This window comes from Hippocampus comes, unplaced genomic scaffold (genome assembly GCF_001891065.2).
Source record: "Hippocampus comes isolate QL1 unplaced genomic scaffold, H_comes_QL1_v1.1 scaffold528, whole genome shotgun sequence".
NCBI lineage: Eukaryota > Metazoa > Chordata > Actinopteri > Syngnathiformes > Syngnathidae > Hippocampus > Hippocampus comes.
The window spans coordinates 43,069-68,808 of NW_017804900.1; the positions used below are offsets into that span (position 1 = coordinate 43,069).

At 48.5% G+C, this 25,740-nt stretch overlaps 4 protein-coding genes and 1 long non-coding RNA gene across 7 annotated transcripts; 4 read left to right on the plus strand and 1 right to left on the minus strand.

Annotated features, from left to right (window-relative positions):
* On the plus strand, positions 1-3,816 carry LOC109523891 (uncharacterized). Its single transcript, XR_002169866.1, has 4 exons — positions 1-95; positions 199-421; positions 1,632-1,889; positions 3,669-3,816. It is a non-coding gene; the product is annotated as an uncharacterized LOC109523891 (long non-coding RNA).
* Positions 3,817-4,701: 885 nt separating this feature from the next.
* akr1b1.2 (aldo-keto reductase family 1, member B1 (aldose reductase), tandem duplicate 2) lies at positions 4,702-8,353 on the plus strand. Its single transcript, XM_019883329.1, has 10 exons — positions 4,702-4,883; positions 5,789-5,956; positions 6,035-6,151; positions 6,223-6,300; positions 6,520-6,642; positions 7,064-7,170; positions 7,264-7,345; positions 7,556-7,639; positions 7,705-7,787; positions 7,886-8,353. The coding sequence occupies exons 1-10, from the start codon at positions 4,713-4,715 to the stop codon at positions 7,926-7,928; spliced, it is 1,056 nt and encodes a 351-aa protein (XP_019738888.1). The 5' UTR covers positions 4,702-4,712; the 3' UTR covers positions 7,929-8,353.
* Positions 8,354-8,819: 466 nt separating this feature from the next.
* On the minus strand, positions 8,820-11,005 carry LOC109523861 (3-oxo-5-beta-steroid 4-dehydrogenase-like). The gene is made up of 9 exons (XM_019883289.1): positions 10,795-11,005; positions 10,531-10,698; positions 10,327-10,443; positions 10,168-10,245; positions 9,857-9,979; positions 9,541-9,650; positions 9,276-9,441; positions 9,121-9,203; positions 8,820-9,037 (listed from the first exon to the last, which is right to left on the minus strand). Exons 1-9 carry the CDS (start codon positions 10,885-10,887, stop codon positions 8,995-8,997), a joined length of 981 nt encoding a protein of 326 aa, XP_019738848.1. The 5' UTR covers positions 10,888-11,005; the 3' UTR covers positions 8,820-8,994.
* Positions 11,006-11,207: 202 nt separating this feature from the next.
* Positions 11,208-17,878, plus strand: trim24 (tripartite motif containing 24). Of its 3 annotated transcripts, none has more exons than XM_019883264.1 (19): positions 11,208-11,916; positions 12,097-12,215; positions 12,289-12,436; positions 12,522-12,654; positions 12,836-12,952; positions 13,022-13,136; positions 13,200-13,346; positions 13,421-13,535; positions 13,776-13,918; positions 14,010-14,267; positions 14,498-14,560; positions 14,639-14,750; positions 14,849-14,906; positions 15,038-15,167; positions 15,250-15,533; positions 15,959-16,070; positions 16,205-16,270; positions 16,581-16,742; positions 16,861-17,878. In XM_019883264.1, the coding sequence occupies exons 1-19, from the start codon at positions 11,631-11,633 to the stop codon at positions 17,488-17,490; spliced, it is 3,198 nt and encodes a 1,065-aa protein (XP_019738823.1). In that variant the 5' UTR covers positions 11,208-11,630; the 3' UTR covers positions 17,491-17,878. The 3 variants fall into 3 exon arrangements, with proteins under 3 accessions (XP_019738823.1, XP_019738828.1, XP_019738835.1); XM_019883269.1 differs by having other exon boundaries at positions 14,028-14,267; XM_019883276.1 differs by having other exon boundaries at positions 14,031-14,267.
* An 832-nt stretch (positions 17,879-18,710) lies between these two features.
* LOC109523572 (fibulin-1-like) lies at positions 18,711-25,581 on the plus strand. The gene is made up of 17 exons (XM_019882794.1): positions 18,711-18,916; positions 19,249-19,384; positions 19,450-19,600; positions 19,878-19,970; positions 20,061-20,150; positions 20,218-20,355; positions 20,435-20,572; positions 21,110-21,253; positions 21,350-21,469; positions 21,660-21,785; positions 21,865-21,984; positions 22,136-22,267; positions 22,504-22,627; positions 22,902-23,274; positions 24,758-24,953; positions 25,021-25,155; positions 25,341-25,581. The coding sequence occupies exons 1-17, from the start codon at positions 18,741-18,743 to the stop codon at positions 25,478-25,480; spliced, it is 2,532 nt and encodes an 843-aa protein (XP_019738353.1). The 5' UTR covers positions 18,711-18,740; the 3' UTR covers positions 25,481-25,581.
* Positions 25,582-25,740: the final 159 nt, after the last annotated feature.

Below are 25,740 nucleotides of genomic sequence, written 5' to 3' on the forward strand. Positions count from 1 at the left end.
TTTCCAGGGGCGGAGCGACGTGGTGGCCAGAGGTGGCCAGCGCCCATCTTGGGGAAAATGTTACTGGGGGCGTTGCAGCTTGGCCACATCATTAGGTACGCCAGCAATATCTGTTCCATTTTGTTTTCATCTGCCGCTGTTGTGATTCTATTTTTATTTTTTATTTTTTTACCTACCTTCCATGTGTTTGGGCAATAGTACGGACCAGAAGATTGTAGACTGCTGTAGGCGCCGTTGTAGGGACAGCGAGCCCGGAAGCCACAGCTGGGGCCGCTGGGCCATGCGGCGCAGAACTGCAGCAAGCTACGTGGCTGCGCTCCAGAGTTCCACAAACCCTGTCGGGCATCTGCTGCTTGTCTGATCATCTGCTGCTCGTCTGGGCCCGATGGGAACATCTCTGAAAATGGACATTGGAAGAAATGTAACACAATCCCTTGATTGTCTTTTCATAAAACCCAAAATGATGGCGAGCCTTATGGTTACTGGGACATGTTAGCGGCTAATACGCTAATTGTCCGCAAATACATATTAGGCATCGTTCCGCTAGTTTTGTCGTCCCCTTCGATCAACTCAGCCTGTATCAATGGAAAGGCAAAATTGGGGGCCCAGGTAAAGGTGAGCCAAGACGAGGTCAATTGGCAACGCGTAAGAGCTGCAAACCTTTCATCCGTCGCTGACATTGCAAAGCTCCCAGGGCCTTGCGTGCGTGTGTGAAAACGTGCGGGATAATGCGGACCTTTCTGCAACCTCGCCGCATTCCGTAACGCCGTCCGCGTCGCAACAACGGCGACGCTTGTGCGGGGGGGTTGAGGCGCCGTCTTTGTCTGGCCTTTGTGAGTGAGCCTCACTGTTTGCCCGTGAGCAAGGCATCATTCTAACGACTGGCTCACCAAGAGTTTTTTTGGTCTTTCTTGCACATTTTGATTCAATCTGTCGAGTTATGGTACCATTGTTTGGCTTTCTCAAAAGTGAATCTCCATTTTTGTTTTTAATGCTTGTGGGCCGTTTCTGTCAGCGGGGGCAAAAAGCTTGTTTTGGTGTCGTTTTTTTCGCCAGTCAATCAGATCCATTTTGGGACTTCAAAGAGCCATCCCGGGAAGAGGCTGCAGACCGTGCGTGAGCATTCGCTTTGGCTCTGTGTTCGTCAAAAGTGCGCGCCACCGCTGAGAAGAGGTTAGCGCACTCCGGCTTTGAAGCGGTGCCTCCGAGCAGACAATGTTGACATTCTCCCCTCGCATGGCTTTGCTCCGGAACGCCCCGTCAACACACCCCTGTCTCAGACTGCCGTCGAGCCAATCAAAACCTCCGTAGCTTTATGTGCCGTTTTTATACGCGCACGTGGGCAAAATATTTGGTGCGCCTCTGTTCGTGAAAGAAAATCAACCAATGAAAATTCGACATTGCTTTTGAATTCCGGTTATTATTTGTAAAGGCAAACACCCAAAGCGTGGGCTGCGCTTCACCTTTAAAGTCGTTCTCCTTGATTCATTTTGGCACATACTCTTATCAAGTCTTTGTTTTGTGAAAATGGACACAAGTAATTGTGCTGAATCATCCTGATGATGTTTCCTCACGCCTCCTCCTCTTTTTTATGTGCGTGTGTATGTGTGTGTGTGTGTGTGTGTGTCCAGGCTGCCTTTAGAACGCGCACCCCCTGCATTGGAGAAGTTCCCTCACCATGTTGTCAATCCAATCAGCTGACTCAATATGAGGAAGTGGCACAGCATGAGGAACTTTTGCAAAGGAAGATTTTTCCTGCAGTGTCATCCTGACCCTCCCGCGACTGAATGACGAGCAAACGCAAACGAGCGGCCGTGCCGAGATGGAGTCATTTGAAGTTCTCGGCCGTCGGAGGGATATCCATGAACCAAACATTGAAACGTGACGCCGTAAGTCATCGTCGTAGACAAGCGTCTCCAATTTTATGAAGAGAATTTTTCCCGCCCGAATAATCTTTACAATTTCACATCCTGTCAGGCATGTTTTGATGCTGCACTTTTTTTTTCTAATTCGCCTGAATGCACTTCCTGTCCAACAGGATATCGCTCCTTGTAAATGTAGTCAATCTACTTGTTGCGTAGGTGCAATATTCCAGGCTAAGTAGGAAAGCTACTGCAAGGCATTTCAAAGGTTTGATACACATACGGGCACGTAACGCAATGTTAGCATTATTTCAGTTATGAAGTAAAAAAAAAAAAGACTTACCTGTAGCTTGGCTGGATGCTCTGCTCCTTCGCTCTTTCTCGATGAGCTACTGTTTACGTTTGGTGATTCCTAGAAGTACGGGCAAGTGAAAGGGCCCAGGCATTTAAAGCAATGCGCGTTTCCTCTTTTTGTTGGGCATCTTTTTGGTGCTGGGCGCAAAGAGGAGCGATTGCATCAGCTGACCCATATTCCAGACCGAATCGCTTTCATTCTCGCAAGTCATGATGGGCGCGTCATGGACTGGCTGCAAACGGCACGCACATTTATTCACATGAACGTCTCGCTGACACTTGGCAGATTACGATTCATACACAGTGTCGGTGCGCAACAAAAGTGCGTACGCCCCTCGGTGAAACGCTCCACGCGGGCCCAATTAGCCAAGCAGCCCGTACTTGCCAGAAATTCCTGCAGCACCTTCAGGGATGCTATTGGCCTCCCTGACCTGCTCAAATGATTTGAGTTGGACAGGTTATAGGGAACATTAATGGTGAAAAAAAAAGTCTTTTTTTTTTTTTTTTTTTACATCACAAAAACCTGCCATTTGAATCGGGGTGGTGTCGAATTTTTGTATCCATCATATGTTGAGGTGATAATTTCCCACCATCCCTGGTATTATTATTATTGTTATTATTATTGCTTTCCATTGTCAAACTCAAACGCAATGCGACGCTACTTAGGAGCCTGACAAGAGGGGGCGCTTGAAGCTGAAAATAAAGACTTGACTTTCAAATTTGGCGCTGATTACGGCTGCTCAGCTCATGTTTTTTGGGGGGATTCTTCTGGGCACTGTAATCTGCATAATGACCACGATGATGTTTGTTCACACTCCAGTTAAGGTTGATGAGGGTACAAAATGGAGAAGGCCGAATGGATACTTGGCGCCCGATACATCAAAAAAAAAAAAAAAAAAAAAAAAGCAACAGGCAGAGCGTCCGTCGGTCCACATGCAAATTCAAAAGCACTCAATGAGTTGTTTTCCGCCTGAGAGAGACAAGTGCTCACTCAAGACCCAAACTGTGTGTGAAGGGCCTGAAAAAGGATGCCTCGCTTCCAAAAAAATTATATTTATGTAGATAAAATTAACAGACTAAAATAGGAATTACATTGAACATTCTTTTTTTTTTCATCATGCCGTCAGTAAAATTTGACTGAAATAACCTTGCGTGAATTCCCGTCCAAGTGGTGCCATATCAAAAACAGTGAGCAGAAAGCTGCGCAACCCGAGCTGATGAAAACAAAAGCCCCTTTGTGAAGGTCAAAAGCTCTCCGCACATCTTTCATTGTGTTTTGACGACCCCTTGCGTCTGTCACATCACAGTTTGTGTCATTAAGGCTCCTGTCGAAAAGGTGAGGTGACTTCTGTGCAAACTCTTCTAGAGAGCCACTTCGTTTCACACAGCGTGTTCAAATATGTGGCTATCTTACCCCCCCCCCACCCCCTTCTTGTCCTTTTCTTCTAATAGATGCTTGCCCCTGCACAAAACAGTGTCGGTGTGACGTCTTGGTCTTTTTGATGAAGGCACCGTGTGACCACGTTTGATTCTGAGGCCACTTTGACGGTTTGCAGGCTGTCTGAAGTGAGATCAGAGGCGCAAGAGCCGAGAAGCAGACGTCCAGCCGGGCGAGAAGATCAGAGGAGACATTGTGAGGTACACAGCACTACTGGTTCCTGCAACTTTTCCCTTTGTTGTCCCCCCCCCCCCCCCCCCCCCCCCCCCACCGCTTTCCTCCGCAGCTCATAGCTTCTCCTTGTGGCTCAGGCAAAGAACTATGAGGTTTGATCTGATCACTCCTGGGCTGTGGCGACTAAAAACAAAGTCCCCGTAGAGCAGCCCAGTTTTGATGAGGCAACAGTGATAAGACCCGATGATTATGATTCAACCACATCTCAGGATGACTTCAAGTAGTACAAGAAATGGTTTGTTTGATTCGTTCATACCAACAAAGAAAAACGCCTGTACGGCTGGAGACCAGAGTTGTCAAACTCGTTTTCATCACGGACCAGAACAACAATTAGTTCTGGTTTCTCTCAGAGGGCTGTCGTGACTGTAAGACAAAAGCCTAAATGTATAATCACCTCACCGTATTATTACGACTACGCAATTGGACCTGACTGTTATCAGATCTACTGTCGACTTTTAAAAAAGAAACTAATCGAGAGATGATGTTTTACAATTTTTGATATTAACTGCACCCTGGCATTCCCCTTTGTATAATACGCATCCTTTATGACTACTTTCTGCACTAAAACTGTTCTTGGTGAACTGTCGCCCTCTTGTGGCGAAACAAAAATGTCAGAATGTTCAGGCGTGCTAAATCAGCCTCAGATCATCAACATCATTTAGAAATATTTCACATCGTTCGAGTATGTTCTTATTAACAATAATATAATGTAGGAAATCATAGTCCACGTGTGTGCAATGATACTGTGAGTGAAATCGCAGAATCACTGCACTGTTTGCTTTCACGCCTGGGGCAACCTGCAAGGCATCACCAATCAATCGACGATGCCCGCTCGCTGTGCCACACAAAAACCAAACACACTTGGCAGACGGAGCCCACTTGTTGCGCACTCCACCTCAAGTAAAACCTTCGCTCGTCCCGCGGAAGCAATGGCAACATCCGTGAAGCTCATCACCGGTGCAGTCATGCCCATCATCGGGCTGGGGACGTGGAGAGTGAGTGATCCGTTAGGAATATTCTCTTGTATCGAGTGGAAAGTTACTATTTTATTTCTCTGGGTGCAACCGAGGGAGTGACGCACGATCAGGCACAGGCGTGGCAATCTAAAGATATATTTGGACGTTAGGGAGTTGCATAACGCGTCGGAAATGAACTCGATGAGTGACATTCTCATCAAGGGTGGGAATCAAACATTGCGGTACGAAAGCTAACCGTAGCTAACGCTAACCAAGATGCCCCGATTGGAGAGAGCAGTAAAGAGGTGGCACTTGATTCTTTCCGGATTCGCTATATCACGCAACATTTCACACCTTGGGACACTTGCGTGCAGACATGCACGCTTAGAACGCACAGCAAAACGATGCGATTCTCCGTGTAACCTTTGATTCTTGACTATGTATTCGCTTTTAAACGCAAGTTTTGCACGCATGAGTTGTATAGCGAGCGACGGACACAGATTTCGGATGCAAACCTTTTATTTTTTGGTTTTTACTGTGAGGGCAAAATTTTGATCAAATGTGCCTGTGAACTCTACAAGTAGTACACAATTCTCCCCCCACTAAAAAGAGGCTTTGCACCGTTTCGTGCCACCCCCAAAGGAAAGTTCAAACTCTGAGAATTTTGAAAGCATGTAGCTAATCCTTTGCCTTGCAAGATTAATCTGAATGCTAGCACATATTGGAAAACCCTTTCAAAAAAACACATTCTTTTTTTATTTCAAAATAATTATGCCATGAATATATATTTTATAAAATACAATACTCTTTTTCAGACATGCGTGACAAAGTGTTTCAGTGTGGGTTACATTGTTGATTGTAAATGGGGTTTTTTTGTTTTGTTTTGGGGTTTTTTTTTGGACTGCATGTTCAAAGTAACCATTCAATCAGTCATTCTTTCCTAGTCTGCACCTGGAAAGGTGAGCGAGGCGGTGAAAGCAGCGATATCAGCGGGGTACCGCCACATCGACGGAGCTTTCATCTACCAGAACGAGGTGGAGGTGGGCGAGGGAATCCAGGCCATGATCAAGGACGGGGTGGTGAAGCGAGAGGACCTTTTCGTTGTTAGTAAGGTCAGTTGTTGTTTTGTCAAATAAATCTCAGTCCACATTCCCAGTGAAGCACAACGTACCCCATCTTTTGTCCCTTAGCTGTGGTGCACTTTCCATGAAAAGTCCATGGTTCGGCAAGCTTGTGAGAAGACCCTGAGCGATCTCAAACTGGCCTACCTCGACCTCTATCTTGTGCACTGGCCGATGGGATTCAAGGTAAATGCCAAAAGTGTTGTCCACTATTGTTCCGGCTCGGTTTTTAAGATCATCTCTTTGTGATTATATAGGCTGGCGACGATCCATTTCCTTTGGACAGCAAGGACGAAACTATTCCTGATGATTCTGACTACCTGCAGACATGGGAGGTGAGGTAAAAGTTTGCCAAGTAAAAAAACAATGTAATAAAACTATTTGTATGCATGCAGTATGATGATTTGATGAAGGATTGGATTTTAATCAATCCAGTGCGGGTTATGCAACAAAGGTCGAGCATCCGGTCCAGGGCCCTGTGGAGCTCCTCAGGGTACACAAATAGAAGAGGATCATTGAGAGGGGGAAAAAAAAGTAAATGTTTTGTGTTTCAGGGGCTGGAGGAGCTAGTTGATGCCGGTCTGGTCAAAGCCATTGGCGTCTCCAATTTCAACCGGGATCAGATTGAGAGACTCCTCAACAAGCCGGGCCTCAAGTACAAGCCTGCCAATAACCAGGTACACCAACATACACACAATAAAATATGGCAGAGTCATCCGAAAAAATAGTACTGTCCCTCCCAAGAGAGAAAAACAAATTATTTTCTCATTCGCCTGACTTTGACGCAGTTCACCCCTCGGGCTCGGCGAATGAGCTTCGGCTGTTGTTTAGCGTCTCTGCGTTAGCTTGATCTTCCCGTATATTCAATTAAGCGACACCGTTTCCTCCTCTGCCCTGCAGCAGTTGAACAGAAGCAGCCGAAACGGTCAATGTTTTGTGTTCGCTATGTTATTCCAAAAGCAAAGCAAGATTTGAGACGTTTTGCAGTCACAACTCAACCGGGGCACATTGGAAGGGAGCCCCGAAACAGTAGCTATCCATCAACTGCCGCACTGCTTGATGGAAATGGTGACTTGAGTTGTACGTCTGCCCCCGAAGGTGGAGTGCCACCCATTCTTGTGTCAGGAGAAGTTGATCGACTACTGCCAATCTCAGGGCATCGCCGTGACAGCCTACAGTCCCCTCGGCTCCCCCGACAGACCCTGGTAGGTTTGCTTGTCTTCAGAGGTGGATTGTCGCGACGGTTTTCAGAGCGTCGTGCCATGTGACAAAGTCCACCGGGGGAATGTGCATTGCAGGGCCAAACCAGGTGAGCCTTCACTTTTGGAGGATCCCGAGATCAAGGCCATCGCCAAGAAGCACAACAAAACTTCTGCACAGGTGATTCATGAGCTCCTGATTTATGTTTACGCCACAGCTAATTGGGAGAATTTTGTGTCGTCGTCGTGGTGGACGCTTATACAGATTCATTTGTCTTGTGTTTGTTGTAAAAAAATATATACAAATAATCACACATTAAGTTTTGGATGATGATTGGATGATATTTTCCAAGTGGCTCAGCCATCATTTGAACTCCCGATCTAAATTCAGGTCCTGATCCGCTTCCACATCCAGAGGAACGTGATTGTGATTCCCAAATCGGTCACACCTCACCGCATCCAGGAGAACTTCAAGGTAAGGTGGGGGAGAAACGGTTGCGATATTTGCACACGACGTTGCGTTGATGGCTGCGTTTGCAGGTGTTTGACTTCCAACTCAGCGCAGAGGATATGAAGACCATTTTGGGATTCAATCGGAATTGGAGAGTGTGTGGGATGAACTGGTGAGTGTATCCAAATGAATTTCAGCCTTTGTCGCAATAGCGTCTTTTTTTTTTTTTTTTTTTTTAATGTGCGGTTTTACTTTCTTTGGGCCTTATAGGAGCGTGAACCACAAGGACTACCCGTTCCACGCCGAGTTCTGATGTGGAGGAATTGGCAGGCGCGGGTGCTGAGTGTGGCTCCAAGACGGTCCACTTTGATTTCTGTTGAGCACTGCTGGGTACGCTTGCTGCCCTCACAAATATTTACTCCTCTATTCATCGTGAACGTTGGCGAGGGCAACCGAGTTTGAAACGTGTCCATCTGCACCATTCTACATGTTCCTCCTTACATGTGCCGTGCATAGCACTTCCTCTTATTTTCAAGTCATATGTGGCACTTGTGACTGCCGGCGGCGCTGAGTCACGCGTGCTCCTTGCGGTGGCGTTGCTTCATTTCTTTTCACTTTTCTCGTGCGCGCCAAAGCCGCATTCGTATGACCGCCCATATGTTACAATAAAATTGTTACAGCGGTATCGATTGGCTTTTGTCTTATGTGCTTGAACTCTTTCAATGGCGGCCATTTAAACAAAAATGGGGGGGGGGGGAGAGAAAGAGCCTCTTGAGTGGCAGCCAATTTCCAGCATCTGACTGAACGTGTCGAGCAGCTATCTGATAGGCTGGACCTGAAATTGTTTCCGGCCACTTTTTTGTTGGTTATAAAAAAATCATGAAAGTGGGCATGAATGGATTTTTTTTTTTTTAATGTCAAAACGGTTTTCATTTTTTTTTTTCGGGGGTCGTCCAATCTATCCCGTTGGGACAGGAAACATACTGTATTTCAAAATTTTCAAAGTAACTGTTGTCGTGATTTTTGTCCACTAGAGGTCGCACTGGCAACAACTTTTAAATGATTTTTTGAAATGAGCTGTTACTCGGGATTTCATTCCTCATACTGATGCACTTGTGAAGGGCAGAAGATGCCATTGCACTCAATGAGCACCACATGTCGAAATATTTTCAAACACTGGAGATTGCGAAATATCAGTCAAGAGTTGGTTTGTTGGAGCCCTGTGTTTTACTGCTCTGACCCACTTGAGATCAAATTGTCCCAAGTGCACCCATCGAGCTAAAATAAGTTTGACAGCCCTGACTTACATACCGGTAAAACTCCAAAGCACATGCGACATGATTGAGAAGCAGCTGACATGTACATCTTAAAATTGGTGTCTAATAATCATCATGGAAGGGATATTCCGGATGGTCAGCCCACCTATTGAACAACAGGGGGAAAACAAATGTGAATTATTTATTCACGGAAAGAATCTCAATGTCTGGGCATGCACTTTTCCTCACATGAGAAGTTCCACAAAGCGAATATTCTTGTTCAGCCCCTCAATGGCCTTCATGTCCTCTTCGGAAATGCAGAAGTCAAAGATCTGCACAGATGGTGCCGTGCGGGATTCTGTTTCTTGTTTTTAAAATGATACAGCCGAAGGCGTGAAACCAACCTGGAAGTTCTCCCGAACACGAGGTGGGCTGAAGCTCTTTGGAATGACCACGACTCCCCTCTGCACGTTGAACCTGAGGGCAAGCTGAGCTGCGGTCTTGTTGTACTTCTTAGCCAGAGACACGAGAAGTTCATCCTCCAATAGTGGCGGGCAGGTTAAGTTGACCCTGTCGGGAAATGACATTTCTCCATCTCAAACAAAGCCGGTTTTGAACAAAACGGCATTTTCAGAAAGACGTGAATCGATCGGGGGCCGTCCGCGATACCAGGATGCGTCTCTGCAAGTCCCCAACGGGCTGTATCCCACGATGACAATTTCTTTCTGCCGGCAATACTCCAGCAACTTTGGTTGAGTGTAATACGGATGACATTCAACCTGAAAAGATGAATTGCCGGAGTGAGGGTTTTGTTTTGCATTCATCAGCATACAATTAGCATGAGCAGCGCAATTAGTCCGGCGGCATGTTCGCAGTTTTATGTAATTCATTGCATTTGTTTAGTCTAATGAGATCCGACTAATTTGTGCAGTCATGGAACTCGTTGCGCAAGTGTCTTTTTTGTCTTCCTTGTACATATTTGCACCTGATTTGAAACCGGTTTGTGCTTCAGTCCAGGTTTGTTGAGGATCAACTCCAGCTGCCGCTTGTTGAAGTTGGACACCCCGAGAGATTTCGCCAACCCGGCGTCTTTGCACGCTTCCAAAGCCTTTGCCGGGAGTCGGGGAGGGAATAGCCAGTTAAACAGACAAGCAAGCAAAATGCAAATAAAGAAAGGCTACATGAGTTTGAGCAAATATGCAGGATTCGCGCTGGTGCACTTGCCTGTTAATAGTTAATACTCGGCTTAGTAATTACTTTTGCATTTAGATCAAGAGGGTGCACTGTAATTCTCACCTCCCAAGTAGCACAGAGGTCTGTGTCATGATAAATGTACTTCCCCTGCTCATCCTTTGGGTAGAAGTTATCTCCCGGCTGCAGAAAACCACCAATATTCAGAGTTAACAAATCCTGCACCCATGCGTTGTTCTTGTCGCGTCGAACACAAAAGCGTACCTTAAAGGCCGTGGGCAGTTCAATGATGTAGAGGTCGACGTATTCCAGTTGCAAGGTCTTCAAAGTTCTCTCCAGAGCAGGTCGGACCAGTTCAGGCGGATGGAAGGTATTCCAGAGCTGCACAACAATGCAATGTTTACAGACAATATGAATCCATGCGTAGTTGAGTGAGCAGTTCGAAATGCAATCTAATGCATTGCAAACCTTTCCACAGTAGAAAATGTCTTCTCTTTTGACAGTTCCATCAGCTATTTTATCCCTGATGGCTTGCCCCACTTCGTGTTCGTTGAAGTAAACCAAAGCGCCATCAATGTGTCTGTATCCCGTCTCAATAGCCACTTTTACAGCACGGTATGCACTTTCTTTCGGGGTCTGTGGGGGAGAACATTTTTTTTTAAAGTCTGCCCGTAGTAGTGTAATAAGAAGTTATTTCTTAATCATCTCCAGACGTGGCGCAATTTTTCTTACCGTGCGCGGATCTGCGTAAGTACCCAGTCCTATCACAGGCATGCTCATCCCGTCGCAAAGGGGGACAGCGTGACTCTCGGCAGTCCAGTTCATGTTGATCAAATTGTGAATGATTAAATGAGTTTCTTAGCTGCGCACCGTGTGCGCCGAATGCTCCACGCTGCAATATCTGGTATTTACATCTGGCAACGAGTCGTGCTTTCTGCCTGCCCTTTGGTCACAATGGAAAACCCCACCCATGTCCAAAGAGCGACAATGTAAACATGGCAAATGGAACCACAACGGCGTCACGTAACCCATTATTTGACACGAGCCATCCATTTTCGTTTGGAGTGAAATGGAATGATGGAGGTCGTATCGTATGAAATTTGCGATTATAAACGGGGCGCTGTAGCTTTAAGGCGCCGCGGTGCATTCTGGGTCGATCGGCTGTTTTGGTCAAAAGCAACCGTCATTTCTAAAGACATATACTTCTGTAGAACGTACGTCGTTTGAAATTTTGTTTGGACAGCCCATAAATTTCCATTTTAAAACAGCTCTTATCATAAATCCCACGAGTGGCTTAGATTTTCCCACTTGAATGACAAATCAATGAGGAAGCTACGTTGCTAACGATGCTAGCCTCCCAGTCCCGAATCGTTTGCAATCGTTCAGAAATAACCTTGGCGTTCGGGCGTCCTGTGACTGCTATATGACTAATACCGACAATATATGAAAAGTATGACACGTGTTTGCCATGTCCCGAAGTATAACGGCAAAAATTAGGGCGGCCTTTGTTTCCCAGCGTAACGGTACAATCGACTGACTGCCCGGAATAATCAATACGTGTCATTGAAATGGATCCGAGTGTCAAATCTGCTGCCAGCGACGACATTGTCATCATCGTGGAGAACGAGGCAGAGAGTTTGCCCCTTGGGGAAGAGAGGCCGAAGCCACAAGGCGCTTTCGGGCTCATGGACACATGCCCCATCTGTAAGTTGAGCTTTCATAACCGAGAGCCCAAACTGCTCCCTTGCCTTCACTCGTTCTGCAAGCGATGCCTGCCAGCACCGTTCAGGGGAGTCGAACCCAGGAGGGACCACTCCCTCCACCCCCTCGGCCAAGTGGAAAACAACAAGCAATGTGAGTCAAGCTGCAGCACAAATCAACACTATCCATGATGGGTTAACAGTTAACCCATTTATAATATAACTGGTTAACCGTTGACCAGTTGCAAAGTATGTATTTTAAAGTTTAAACCCACTCCCCCGACACCGGTTCCATTGTCAGACTTAAACTTTGGCGCATGATCTCTCCATCCAGTGGGGACCATCCGCTGTCCAGTATGCCGTCAGGAATGCTGGGAAATGGACATGTTGGACAACTTCTTTGTCAAGGATTCGGCCGAGGTGCCGAGTAGCACCATGGAGAAAAACAGCCAGGTTGGGCAGCTGAAGTCACGACGTCGCCTTTCGTGTTGGCTTCGTATTCACATTTCCTCCTCTGTTCTGTCAGGTGTGTATGAGCTGCGACGACAACACGGAGGCAACGGGCTACTGTTTGGAGTGCGTGGAGTTCTTGTGTGTGACCTGTATCGAGGCGCACCAGAGGGTCAAGTTCACCAGGGATCACACGATACGGCAGAAGAAAGAAATGTCTCCAGGTAGGGCGACTCAAGCAGTTTAATATGTTTGTAATTTGTGTGTGTGTGTTTTTTTTTAATCCCCACCCCCATTTGTCATGTGCAGAAGCGGTGGCTGTTTCCTCCCTGAAGCCCGTGTTTTGTGACATCCACAAGCAGGAGCCGCTGAAGCTTTTTTGCGAGACGTGCGATCGTCTCACCTGTCGCGACTGCCAGCTGCTAAAACACAAGGATCACAAGTATGAATATCCTCACCTCAATCAATTAGCGCTTCGTGGCCCTCGCCTTCTGCACATATTAACAAGGAAGAACAACTTGTGATGCACATTTTGCAACTGCGACAAAGCAATCTGTCACACACATGCGTGATCGTTTCATTGAGTTATTTATTTTTTTTGCTTCCGCGTTGTTTGTGTCTAGCTATCAGTTTTTGGAGGATGCGTACAGGAACCACAGACAGTATTTGGAGAACATGACGCAGCAGCTGCAAGAAAAAAGGAAGGCCATTGAGGAGGTCTCCAACTGCATCAGCAATGGGTAAACGTTGATGGACGTCTGATGTTGTGCGTCACTTCAGAACACATCTTGTTCAAATTGTGTTTGCAGACTGCATCAGGTTGAAGAAAACCGAAAGTCTGTCACCAACGAAATAAAGAAAGCCATTTGCAACCTGATTATGGAGATCAACCGGAAGGGAAAAGTCCTTGCCAACCAGCTGGAGGTTGGTTTGAATCCCTCGCGCTCGGGAACCGTTGAGATGAATGACCGGATGTTGTTTCGCCAGACTCTGACGAAAGATCACGAGCTGGGCCTGAAAAAGCAGCAGGATGAAGTCAACTCGCTGCGCCGGCAACTCGACCACGTGATCAGCTTCACCAAGTGGGCCACGGCGAGCCACAGTGGCACCGCACTCCTCTACTGCAAGAGACTGGTGACTCCCGCCTCAGCAGCCCGGAATATCCACCACGTGTCAAATATTCTTATTCATCGCAAATCTCTTGACAGATTCTGTTCCAGATCCACTACCTAATGGGCGCCAGATGCAATCCCTCCATCATCCCTCAGAGTTCTGTCCGCTTCCAGTGTCGCTCCGGCTTCTGGGCCACCAACGTCGACCTTGGTGAGTCGTGGCCTCACCTAAGTAGCTGTGGGGTCGTGATAATAAAAACGTCTACCGGGGGGGATGGGCAATTTGTTTTCTAACCTGGCAACAGGACGAATTGGAATGGCTGTCGAGGGTCACACCAGGCATGCTAGCGCCAATTGTGAAATATATTAATTGACCAAAAAAAAAAAAACTTCCCCCGAAAGCGGTCCCTGCTCCGATAAGAGTTTTTAGTGGTTGACTTGTGGTCTCCAGGTTCTCTGGTGGTTGAAAGAAGCTCTGTACAGGCGTCCATGCCCAACCAAGGAGCAGGAGGTGCCAGAGGAGAGCCGGCGAGCGGGGGGCTCTCGTTATCCGCTCAGCAACGCCAGAGTACGCTGGCCCAGCTGCAAATGCAGGTTGGAGGATTTCCCCATGGCCTCAATGCACTCGGATAATGCGAGCCCATGAAATGTTCGCTCTTTGCTTTGACAAAATCCTCTGTCTCAGGTTGACAAAATTTCCCAGCAGCCCCACAGGCAGGCCGCACCCAACCATTGGTCCTGGTACCAGAATAGCCGGCTCCCCGGGACCCACGGACCCCCCGGTCCCCCGCCTCCGACGCGACCCATCCAGGGAGGCTCCTCCCCATCGCAGGTCCACAGCGGCTTGCCGCAGATGGGACGCCGATACGGGACCGCCGCCCATGGCAACACCAGGAGTCCCAACTCCTCGCTGCTGCAGAACGCCGGGTTCCCATCTCCTCAGGTGAGAGACGAGGACGCAAAACAATTTTGTCTGGAGACGCTTCAAACCGGACCCCTCAGCAGGGTTCCTACGCCGTGATGGAAAAGTTTGCGATTGAAGTATGTCATTTCGAGTTTTCCACCATGCGCCAGCCTTTTGTGAAATACAGCACATTGGTAGTGTGAGAGTAGCAGGAACAAAGATGGAGTCCCTCCGAGACACGCTCAAACCCTCCCTCGCCTGTACCGCAGGGCATGTTTCGCTACCCGCATCCTGTGTCCGCTGGAGGGGCCTCGCAAGTACCGCCCATCCAGGTCGGTCCAATAAGCCCGATGCGCTGCTTATGTCAACCACAATGTATGTGACGTTTTTTTTTTTTTCCTCTCCCTCAGCGGAACCTGGCAGAGCTCTCCTACCTGAAGAGGAGTGAAGCCGGCGGCGCGGTCCCGTCCCTTAGCATCGCTCTTGCGAGAAGCCTAGCGACAACAAATGCTGACAAACTGGGTACACTCACTCCCAGAATGCAGCACACCACGAATGCCACGCTCGGTTCCATCCTCACTCTTGATCCCCCGCCCTTTTTTTTCTCTGTGTGTGTCAAGCTCAAGGAAGGCACAACTCGCCCACGGTCAAACCGTCATCCTCAGATCGAAGCGGAGGGTAAGCAATGAACAGCCACGCTGAAACCGATCCAAATTGGAACGTGGCCTCCGTGTTCCCATGCGGCGCGTGTCCGATTCCAACATGCCGTCTCTTTCTCCGTCACCCTCCCGCCACCTTGACACGGGAAGGCCGCCGGCGTCCTGGAAGCCGAGTAGCGAGCCGTCGTCCGCTCCCGCGGCCAAGCGACGGAGAAGGTCGTCCCCCGGGCCCGTCATCGTCATCAAGGACGAACCGGAGGATGAGGATGAAGTTCGTTTTGTAAGGACCGTTCGCCTTTTGAGCGTTGCCGTATTTCCTCTTAGCGAGCAGCGCGGGGGGGACTCTCATCCTTTGTCTTTAGGTGCAGTCCAACCTTCCTGACAGCAGCACGGGGGCCTGCCCCGCGCTGCAGCTCAAGATCGGCCCGCCTTTCTCCACCCGCCAAATGGACTCGGCGCAGGCGACCAAGCCCCGCCCTCAGCCCGGCGCGCAGCCGCAGTCCGAGAAGAGCGCTGCGGCGGAGGACGACCCCAACGAGGACTGGTGCGCCGTGTGCCAGAATGGAGGCGAGCTGCTGTGCTGCGACAAGTGTCCCAAAGTTTTCCACCTGTCCTGCCACATCCCCTTGCTCAATGAGTCGCCCAGGTGACACACCGCAAATGTCTTGATGGACAGACTGAAAAGTGGCCCTGAGCGCCTTTCGCAGATCCTCCGTCGCCTCTTTCCATCTGTCCCTCCTTTTCCTTCAATCCTTCCGTTCTCCCTTCCTTGCTTCCTTTCTGCCTTGCAGACCTTCCATCGCTCCTCCCTCTCTTCCTACCATTCTCAGTTCCTTGCTTTCTTTCCTCGAACCGCCCATTCTTTCACCCTAGTTACCTTCCTTCCTTCCTTCCTTTTCCCATCCTTCTTTCCTTCCTTTCATACCACCCTCAAATCCTCCCCTTCATCTTTCTTTCCGTTGTCCCTTTCCCCCATCCTTCCCCCCGCTCTTCCCGACTTTCTCGCATCCTTTCCGACTTGAGGCCCTCCGTGCATTTGCGTTTGTCGTCTAATCCTCCTCTCCCTCTCAGTGGCGAGTGGTTCTGCTCCTTCTGCCGAGACCTGGTCTCACCCGAGATGCAGTACGAATGCGACAAGCAGGACACGCAGGCGCCGGAAAGACTGCCACCTGTTGACCAAAGGGTGCACAATTTATTTTCCATTCTTTTTTTTTTTTTTTTGTCGTAGTTGTTTTTAGACTGCTGTTTTTAAGACCGCAGCGGCTTGCTGTCCACTATTTTTTTTCCCCCTCTCTCATTGTTCCTTCTCATTTGCAGGCATGCGAGCGGCTGCTCCTCCTCCTCTTCTGTAACGACTTCAGCGCCCATTTCCAGCACGCCTCCGTAAGATCCCGCCTACAGTGAATAGCGCTGGCGTTTCTCTTTCATGTGTCTTGTTGAAAGAAATAAGATTGTATTTTAAGAATGGAGCAGACACAATTTTGAAGTTCCTACCTAATAATGTCCTGCCTCAAAAGTGGGTCTGTCTGTCTGCCTGCTTCGTGTCATATTAGCAAACAATTATCTGAATATCATAAGGATTTATTAATGACTGAAGGGAATAATTTCACTTGGTTTTGAAATTACAACTTAAAAGGTTCATGGGGCTCTTTTTAAGTAATTGTTTTCTTTTTTTTCTCTCTCTCTCCTGCAGGAGTCCAAAAAATACAAAGAGGTGGTCACAAACCCGGTGGATTTATCCCTCGTAAAGAGGAAGCTGGAGGGGAAGGCGAGCAACGGCAAACGTTACCTTACTCCCGAGGAGTTTGTCGCAGACGTGAGGCTCATATTCATGAACTGTGCCAAGTACTACAAGGTAAATGGATTGTTGAGGGTACAAAACAGAAAATAGACAATTTAGACAAAATAGAAAAATGTTCGCTTCGGAACCACAAAAGTTGATTTCTGTCCAGTGAGTGTTTTGGTGATTGCAGGCGACCACAGAGGTGGGCAGCGCCGGCTTGTACTTAGAGGACTACTTTGAGGAGCAGCTGAGGCAGGTCTACCCCGACAAGATGTTCCCCGGCGAAAGGGAAGAAGGCATGATCCCGCCACTGGAGGACGAGATCGACGACGACGACGACCAGCAGCAGAAAGGGCCGGAGGGGCAGGCGCCGTCGCGGGAAAGCGCCGCCCCCCCGCAGGACGACAAAGCGGCCGGTCCCGCGGAGAACCCGGCCCCACCCGCGGAGGACAACGCGCCCCCACCGGGGGAAGCCGCCGGAGACGAGCGAACAACGAAGGAGCAGGCGACCGACATGAGCGAGGCATCAACCGACGCAAAGGCGGCGACGGAAGACGGAGGAGAGCTTCCGCCCGAGGACAAAGTCAAGCAGGAGGACGAAGCGGCTCCTCCCGCTGAGGTGAAAACATCCGAAGCTGAGGACCAGGCCACGGTCGGCTCCCCGAAAGAGGATCGGACCCCACCGGCTAACGAACAGACTTCTGACGTTACGAAAAGCCAGGAGAGCACAGAGGAAATGGCCCCCAACGAAGAAACGCAGGACAAAGCAGCAGGTGAGACGGATTGCGCCAGTGAGGAAGCGGAGAAAAACGACGGCTGATGGCGTCTTCCCTTTTTTCCAATAGGAACCTTTGAGCACCGCTCTACCGAGCGCACGTTATTTAATACACGCCGGAGTCTCATCGTGGGCTTCTATTTGACTTTCTGCAGGGCGGACATTTTACAATTTTTCTGTCGTCACGACTCAGAAGTCAGTGACCTCCGTCAGTGACTGATTCCCTTTGTTGCGAAGGATAAAAGCAGGCAGTCAACGCAAGATGCATGACGCAGTCCTTTTTCTTTTCTGGCTCACATGACTTTGTTCTTGCGCAATCGGATTTGTTCTTATATCTGTAATGTATTCATGGCTCCATACGCTATGAGCCGCTGTGGCTTCTGTACAGATGCAAGTGTGTCAATTTAAAGAATCCCTTTTCATGGAAAAAAAATAAAAATGAACGCGTTATCTTTTACCCTCGCCGATGAGCTCATCAAGCTATTTATCACACAGCAACCTTGTTTTTTTTTCCCCCCCCTGTCTGTAATCTACGCGAGCGCCACTCACCGCTTTTATTATCAGCTGCCGATAATTCTGAGACGCGAGGATCCCTCTCACCGAACGTCCTTGTACATCACAATTCGCTCTGTGCGGAGCAAAATTGGAGCGAACATAATCTCAACACGTCAGGAAATGTTTCGTTCTTGTTTCGTGTTGGTCAAAAGATAAACATTTGACAAGAAAGCAGCTCATACGGATAAAATGGTCATCAGGACATATTCAAAATACGGTGATTAAAAACGTACTTCAAAATGAATATAAAGACTGTAAAATAGAAGTAGCCTCCTGAAGTACGCTCTGATTTAATGAAAAACAATGATGCCAATGTCATTTTAGTTTTGTGAAGTGCGGCCAGTGAATAGACTCAAAATTCTAGATGAATGAAAGGAAAAAGGCGACAGAAAACAATTACAATTTAATAGGTTGATGTTAAGATAAGGAACATTTATGTTTTGTTTTTCCTTCGAGTGATAATGCACTTTTTTCTTGCGTGTGTTGATGCCGTGTTCACACATTCCAAGCCCCTTCCCCCCTCTCCAACTACAACACACACCTCCACGCCCACCCCACGCGCACACTCCCACGATCACCAAGGCGAGACGCGTCCTTCGCGGCGCAACTCCGCCGCAGTCCACACGCAACTCGAACCGAGCACGGCGACCAGATGGCCCTGTGGACATTTTTTCTTGTCATGTGCGCGTTTCCTCGTGGCTACGGTAAGAGCGCTTCCTTTCCGCTCCACGTGATTTGTGATGACCGCCAAACGAATCACACCGCTTCGCATGTTCCCGTGGGGCCTTGTTGAAGAGTCGGTGGAATCGGCGCATCCGCACACGCTCCACGGCTGCTGCGAGGATGGCAAGGAGAGGGCTCAAACCCTGACCAACTGCAACGACCTCCCCTACATCTCCCACTACCACGCCTGCAGGTAAAGACACGCACCGGGCCTTCTCTGCAATCTTCATCCCCTGCTCAGGGGGGATGCGATTGCTTTACAGCTTTCTTGAAGATGTTTGTTGAACATTCCTCTGTGCTTTGTTTTTTTTTTTTGTTTCTTTCTCTCATTTTCCTCCAAAAGTGAGTGAAGTCTATACGTGAAGGTGCGCAAGCATTCAAGCTAAATTTGTGGATGAGGTAAAAGAAGAACAAGAATATGTAAAGACCAGGGGTGTCAAACTCATTTTTGTGCTTAAGAAATTATTTTACGGCCTTCCAGAGTGAGGAGTACGTTGTCGTAATGTTTGTTGTCGTGTGGCGCAGGCTGGCCCAGGAGCAGTGCTGCGTCGCCGTCGCTGAGCGGCGGCTGTGCGACCAAGGCGCCTCCATGGCCAACTGGCAGGGGGCTTGCGAGAGGCACTTCTTCCCCGGGAAGCCTTGGGAAAATCAAATCGCCAAGGTGACACCCCGCCCACTATCAGCTTTTGCACTTTTGATGGCCGTTCCACAATTATGTGCGTTTAGAGGTGCTGCGACTGCTGCATGTTGGGCATGGCGTCGGCGGACCAAGACCCGGATTGCGGCTTGAGTTACATGGCCCTCGGCATCGAGTGCGAGGAGGTTGCCAGAAACTGCTGTTCCAATTACACCGCGGGGGGATTTAATTCGACTGCAGGTGATACACGCTTTTGTAAAATTAAAAAAAAAAAAAAAAAAAAGTTTCCAGCATAATTATTTCGAAATGCCATCTGCTATCTCTCTTATCTATGTACCATTGAAAGTAAGGCCATGTTCCACTAAATACAATTACTGTCCAATGCGTTTTTTGTACTGACTGCTCTAGAGTTGCACCGAAAACAATTTGAAGGCTGTTGCGGCCCCATATGGTGACAAACATGTTGAAAGTGTCTTCGCTACAGGTCAGAGACATTGATTGCGGTTGTTGTTTTCAGTGAATATGACCGCACCGCTCCCATTCGATGGTCCCACCGTGCCGCAAGTGAATTTCACCATCGTGCCTCTCCTGGCACCAGACAACTGTTCGGGTTTGTATCTGACGACGTAGTATCGGTAGAAGTTTTTATATACTTTGGAAGACTGCAAAGAGGTTCGATCCTGGTCTCCAAACTCCCCAGTCATGAATTGCACGCACCGTTGCATCGAGGACGGCATGTGTGCCTGTTACGTTGGTTATCGACTGGGACGCGACGGGACGACCTGTGAGGGTGAGTCGTGACATTCCTTTTCTTCGATTTCGGGTTTGTTTGATGGCGCGCGTGATTCCGTTGGCAGATATCAACGAGTGTCTGCTCGGCGCACACAACTGCATAGCCAGCCAAGCGTGCATCAACACGGAAGGCTCGTTCCGCTGCCAACGGGAAGGCAACTGCGGCGCCGGGTACGAGCTCACGGACAGTAACCAGTGCGAAGGTAAACGCGGCGGGAAAACCACATCGCCATTCACGGCGACGCAATCCGTGCAACATTTGATCCTCTTCTTTCTTGCCAGACATTGACGAATGCGCTTTGAACATTCACAACTGCGGAGTGGACTTTGAGTGCACCAACGCCGAAGGTTCCTTCCGATGTTACCCCAAGAACAAGTGCTCCGAAGGGTTCATTCAAGACCCTTCCGGCAGCTGCATCGGTAACTAAGATGACCCGTTCAAGGTGGACAATTCCAAACCTTTTCGAGGTTGATGTCAATCATTTCCACTTTCACCAGAGTCAGAGCGAGCGTGCCACAAATGGGAATAAGGAGTTGCGATTACGTGTAGTTGCCACAAGGCGGCGACAAAACACCAAAAGGTTCACAAGAATTTACTGCGTACATAAACCAAACTGCATTAAAATAAAAGCATGCCTAAAAACAACGTCTATCCAAAAAGGAACAACCATCGCATAAGCAGACAAAAAAAGAAAAGTCATTTTAAAAATAAAGGGACAAACATACGTAGACGGGAATTCATATAAAATACAAACGACAAACAAGGGCACCCATGTATTTAATATTTTTATAAATTTGTTCTGCTTGAAATTGAAAAAGTAGACCACATTATATCCCCGCTCGAACCTGAGGATATCCAATGTGGTGGTTTACAACCGCAAATGTGTCGAGCCGTTGCGTTTGTAATCCATTTTTCTATGCTTGACACAAAACTGACGTTTGCATCCTATCGTTTAGACATCGACGAGTGTGTGGCCCCCCCGAATCCGTGCCAGCCCGGCCACACATGCCTCAACACGCCGGGCTCGTACCATTGTCGCAGGAACACGATCACGTGCAGACGAGGCTACCACTTGGACGCCAACGGCACCCGCTGCGAAGGTGCATGTCTTCATTCACCCTTCTACCAGTTGCCTTTTAGCGCTGGCGGCAATCTCAGTACTACATCTTGGTCTCGCTTTGCCGTTTCTCCCCCAGATGTCGACGAGTGCCAGGCGGATATCTGTCGGGGGCACGGCTGCGTCAACATGGTGGGCACATACCGCTGCAACTGCAATAGCGGCTTTGTGTTCAACAGCATCCACAGGCTCTGCGAAGGTAAAAATAATATTTGTGCCAAGTTCCAGCCAGAAAAAAAAAAATCCTATAATAATAATAAGGAAAATATCACTCGATAATATTGGACCCGCTAGAAAATGCCCAGCGCTGTCTTTAACCCTTCCATGCACCCTGTAACCTGATAACATGATAAACTGTCCACTGAATGCATTTGTCGTCCACTTTCTAGATATCAACGAATGCAAACATTATCCCCGGAAGCTATGTGCCCACACGTGTGAAAACACAGAGGGGTCTTACAAGTGCAGCTGCTCCACTGGCTTTCAACTATCCTCCGATGACAGGAGTTGTGAAGGTGATGGGAGTTTTTACTCTTTGTCAAGACAGGCTTTTTTTTCTCACCTATCTTGACAGTTTTTTTTTTTTTTCTTTAGACGTCAACGAGTGTGAGTCCAACCCATGCAGCCAGGAGTGCGCCAACGTCTACGGCTCCTACCAGTGCTACTGCCACCGTGGTTACCAGCTGAGTGACAGCGATGGGAAAACGTGTGAAGGTGCAGCTTTGAGCCACGAGGCAAACTCATGAGGTCATGTCGCGTACGCGGGTCCGCCGAATGGTTTGGGGTGCTGAGTCCACAAGAGTATTTACACATCCGCTCCCGAGATCCATTGCGACTTATGTCAACAACCCGTGTTTACCATCAGATATCGACGAGTGTGCGCTGCCTAACGGTAACCAAGTGTGCCCCTACCGCTGCTTGAACTCACCGGGGAGCTTCGACTGCTCCTGCCCTCCTGTGGGGTACACCCTGGCGTCTAACGGCCGCACATGCCAAGGTAATGCCAGAAAATCCAGCCGTGAAAATCAAACTGATGCAAGCATGAAAGAAAAGCCCGCAGTGGTCAGAGAAATCACTTGAATCTGATAAAAGTATTTCTTAAATGCAAAGTCACCGCAGTGTTTGGTGGCGTGGTGTGTAACACACTCAACCTGGACCAGAGGAAGCGAAGGAGACAATTGAAGGAGCTGAAACATTTTCAGTGGGTATCTAATGTTGGTGTTTTGTGTTTAGACATTGACGAGTGTGCAACCGGAAGCCACTCTTGCGGCGCTTCGGAGAGCTGCTTCAACATCCACGGAGGATACCGATGCTTGGTCTTTCATTGTCCTCCCTTCTACCGGCAAGCGGCACACAGGTGAGCGCGCTGCTTGTTCACGAGTGAGTGAGTGCGTTGGAATCTACGCATAGTTAATAATTAAATAATATGGCTCATGTTGAATGTTTGTCCACTTTAACGTCTCGTCCGTCTAAACCAGCTGGGATGGGGCGCCATTTTCCCTATGATCTTAAACAAGATAAAGAATACAAAAAAAAATGAATAGATGTCAGCATCCCTCCTCTTGTCCCCCCCCCCTCCCCCTTCCTCTTCCCGCCAACCCCCCCATCAACCTTTCATCTCTCCTTTCCAGCCGTTGCGAGCGCGTAACCTGCGAGTTGACACGGGACCCCGCGTCGTGTTTCTCGTTGCCCCTGAGAATCGACTTCTACAACGTCGCGCTCCCCGCCAACACGCCCACCCCCGTCAACGTCTTCCGGATGGGCCCCGCCAGAGCCACTCCCGGCGACCTAACGCAACTGATCATAGCTTCCGGAGACGAGTGGGGCTACTTTGAGGCCCGCGGGGAAATGATCACGCTGCAACGCACCGTGACCACGCCTCGGGACTTCTTTTTGACGCTGGAGATGAGGCTGACTCGCTCCGGGACAACCCACCTGTACGTGGCCAAGGTCGCTGTGTTTGTCACACGGATGATACTGAACCAGCCTTCATCAGCGGAACCAGTATAGAAGAAGAACCAAGGCCCTTACTCCATTCTCCTTTTCTTCCACCTTATATTAGCATCAAGGGGACATTTTGAGGATCCTATGTGATTCATTTTCGTGTCTTCTTATCATTTTTCCCTTTTTTGTGTATCACAGCTACTTTCAAACAGAGCTTCCAAATTAAATTGTGCCCACATTATTCGCGTAATATGTACGCGGACCAGATCGCAGTATGCAAAATGGCGTCGGCTGTCGGCGACATTTAATCACCGTGATTGGCTGTTAGCGAGCAAATTAGTCAAATCAAATCACCGCTGGCTTTTAGTTGATTGGGAAATTAGGATGTAAGGTGCTTTTTTTAATTTGGAAAAAAGTGTAATTAGCAGGCAGCATTTTGAATCACTTGTTTTGGGGCGGCAGTACACTTTTCAACCCGTTAGAGGGCGCTCGGTAGCCATTGACCGCCCCATGACTAGATGGCCTTTCATCTCATCTGTGTGGCAGTTTCTCATTGTGTACCTTTTTATGTATTTGCAATTAAACCGTCAAAAACGCATGTGCAAATGACCTTTCCATCTACCCGCGCACACACACTACCTGCTTCTTCTCTTCAACATTCCTGTTTCTGAGAGCAAGTTTTTCCAGTCACCCTCAGCGGACAGCAGGAAAAATAAGCTCGCCACTTAAGTTTTGGGCACCTTGGGGCCTCGGCCAGCATCAGCAAGGCGACCCAATTAGCGGTGGAACCGCTCATGATGGATGGTGCCTCTGAGTGTCGGTGTCAGGTGATTAACACTTCATTTGCTGTAAATGATACCAAAGCGCCTGCGGTAGCCGCGTCGTTCAGCTGGATAAACGCAAGCGGACACTTTTTATTTTCCAGTGTTCCACTTTCCTGCGAGAGGTTGATTGAAAAAAAAAAAATGTAACGTAACTGCGGTGATGGTAAATCTTTGGATTGGAGGGGCCCTCCTTGTCAAAATACCACATTAATCATTGAATATGCAACATGACAATAATTACAGTATCTCTGTTTTGGAATCTTATTTTTGGAATGAGTCTTGTTCGGATGTGTATGATTTGACAAAATGTTGACCCTGCGCTCATGATGTCACTGGATCACATCAGTATAGATTTTTTTTGGCACTCGAGGCCCGACCGCATCGTCTCGGCTTCTGAGTCAGTGAGCGACTTGGACTCACCTGCTGGCTGGATCTGGTCCCTGTGCGCTTTTCCTGCGGTTTTATTTTGAAAGCCCCACTGTATTCACTCGAGTAAGTGTTATTGTAAAGATGGAGCGTGGGGTTTGGACTCATCCAAAGGCACTCATCCCCCAACGGAAAGGTGGATTATGGGGCTATTCAGGTGCTGCCAGGTTCTCCAGCAGCGTCTCGTTAACCCTTTCATGCACCCTGTAACCTGAGAACATGATAAGATGTCCACTGTAGTCACCGCTGTCCCTGAAAGGGTTCATATCCAAGCGCGGGGATCCTGACAAATCCTTTCTCTGCCGTCTCACGTGTCTCCTGCTGCTTTTGTTTGCCCCAACCTCAGATCGGTGTACAAGGACTCAATGAGCGTGCGTTGCCACAAGGCCTGCCACCTCAACAACTTGGCCTGCATGCGAGACCCCGTCCACATCGTCACCTACACCGTCCTCTCCCTGCCCACCTACACCGTCGTCGATCAACCCGAAGGTGAAATCGAACGGCCTTTGAAATCTTCCCACTTCAGCGGCGTACAAAATCACTTTTCCTTCCGCAGAAATCGCTATCCTGCGGACATTGTTGCCGGCTCATTACGCCAACGGTGACATCGATGTGGTCTTTGAAATACTGACGACGGACGACCAATACTCCTACGATGTTGTCAAGCGCGTTCATCAGGGTTACGTGATTGGTAAGACCAAAGGGATCCACTGAGAGCTCGATCGTTCACAACCATCGCGAGGTCATTTAAGATAATGTACCACCCCGCCATTTAAAGCCACACAGATTCAAAGTCACAGATGCTTTCACTGTAGGCGTTTGGTTTTGGAGTCCTCCGTTTATGATACACATACTGCCTGTCTGTCATTTTGCCAGGTGTGGTGCGCCAGCTGAGACCCATCGCTGGGCCCCAGGACGTTGAGTTGCAGGTGGCCTTGAACTTCATCAAGCCGGGATTCGTCTCACACCGCAACATTGTCGTCATCAACATTGTCATCTCCGAGTTCTCGTACTAAGCTGCGTGGCATATGCGAGGCGGACGACGACGTCAACAGATGAATGAGGACGTTGCGACGTCCGAATTGTCTGCCCAAATTATACAAATAGCCACTTATGAATTATCTGCATTAAAATTGTTTTTTAAAAAAGCCAAGTGAACTAAAGTGAATTACATTTCCTGGAATTGTTTAATACATTCCAGATTTGCAACAAAAATGTAATGTATGGGCGGCAAAGAGGAATGTTGGAGGCAATTATCACCGTGGGGTGCCCAAAT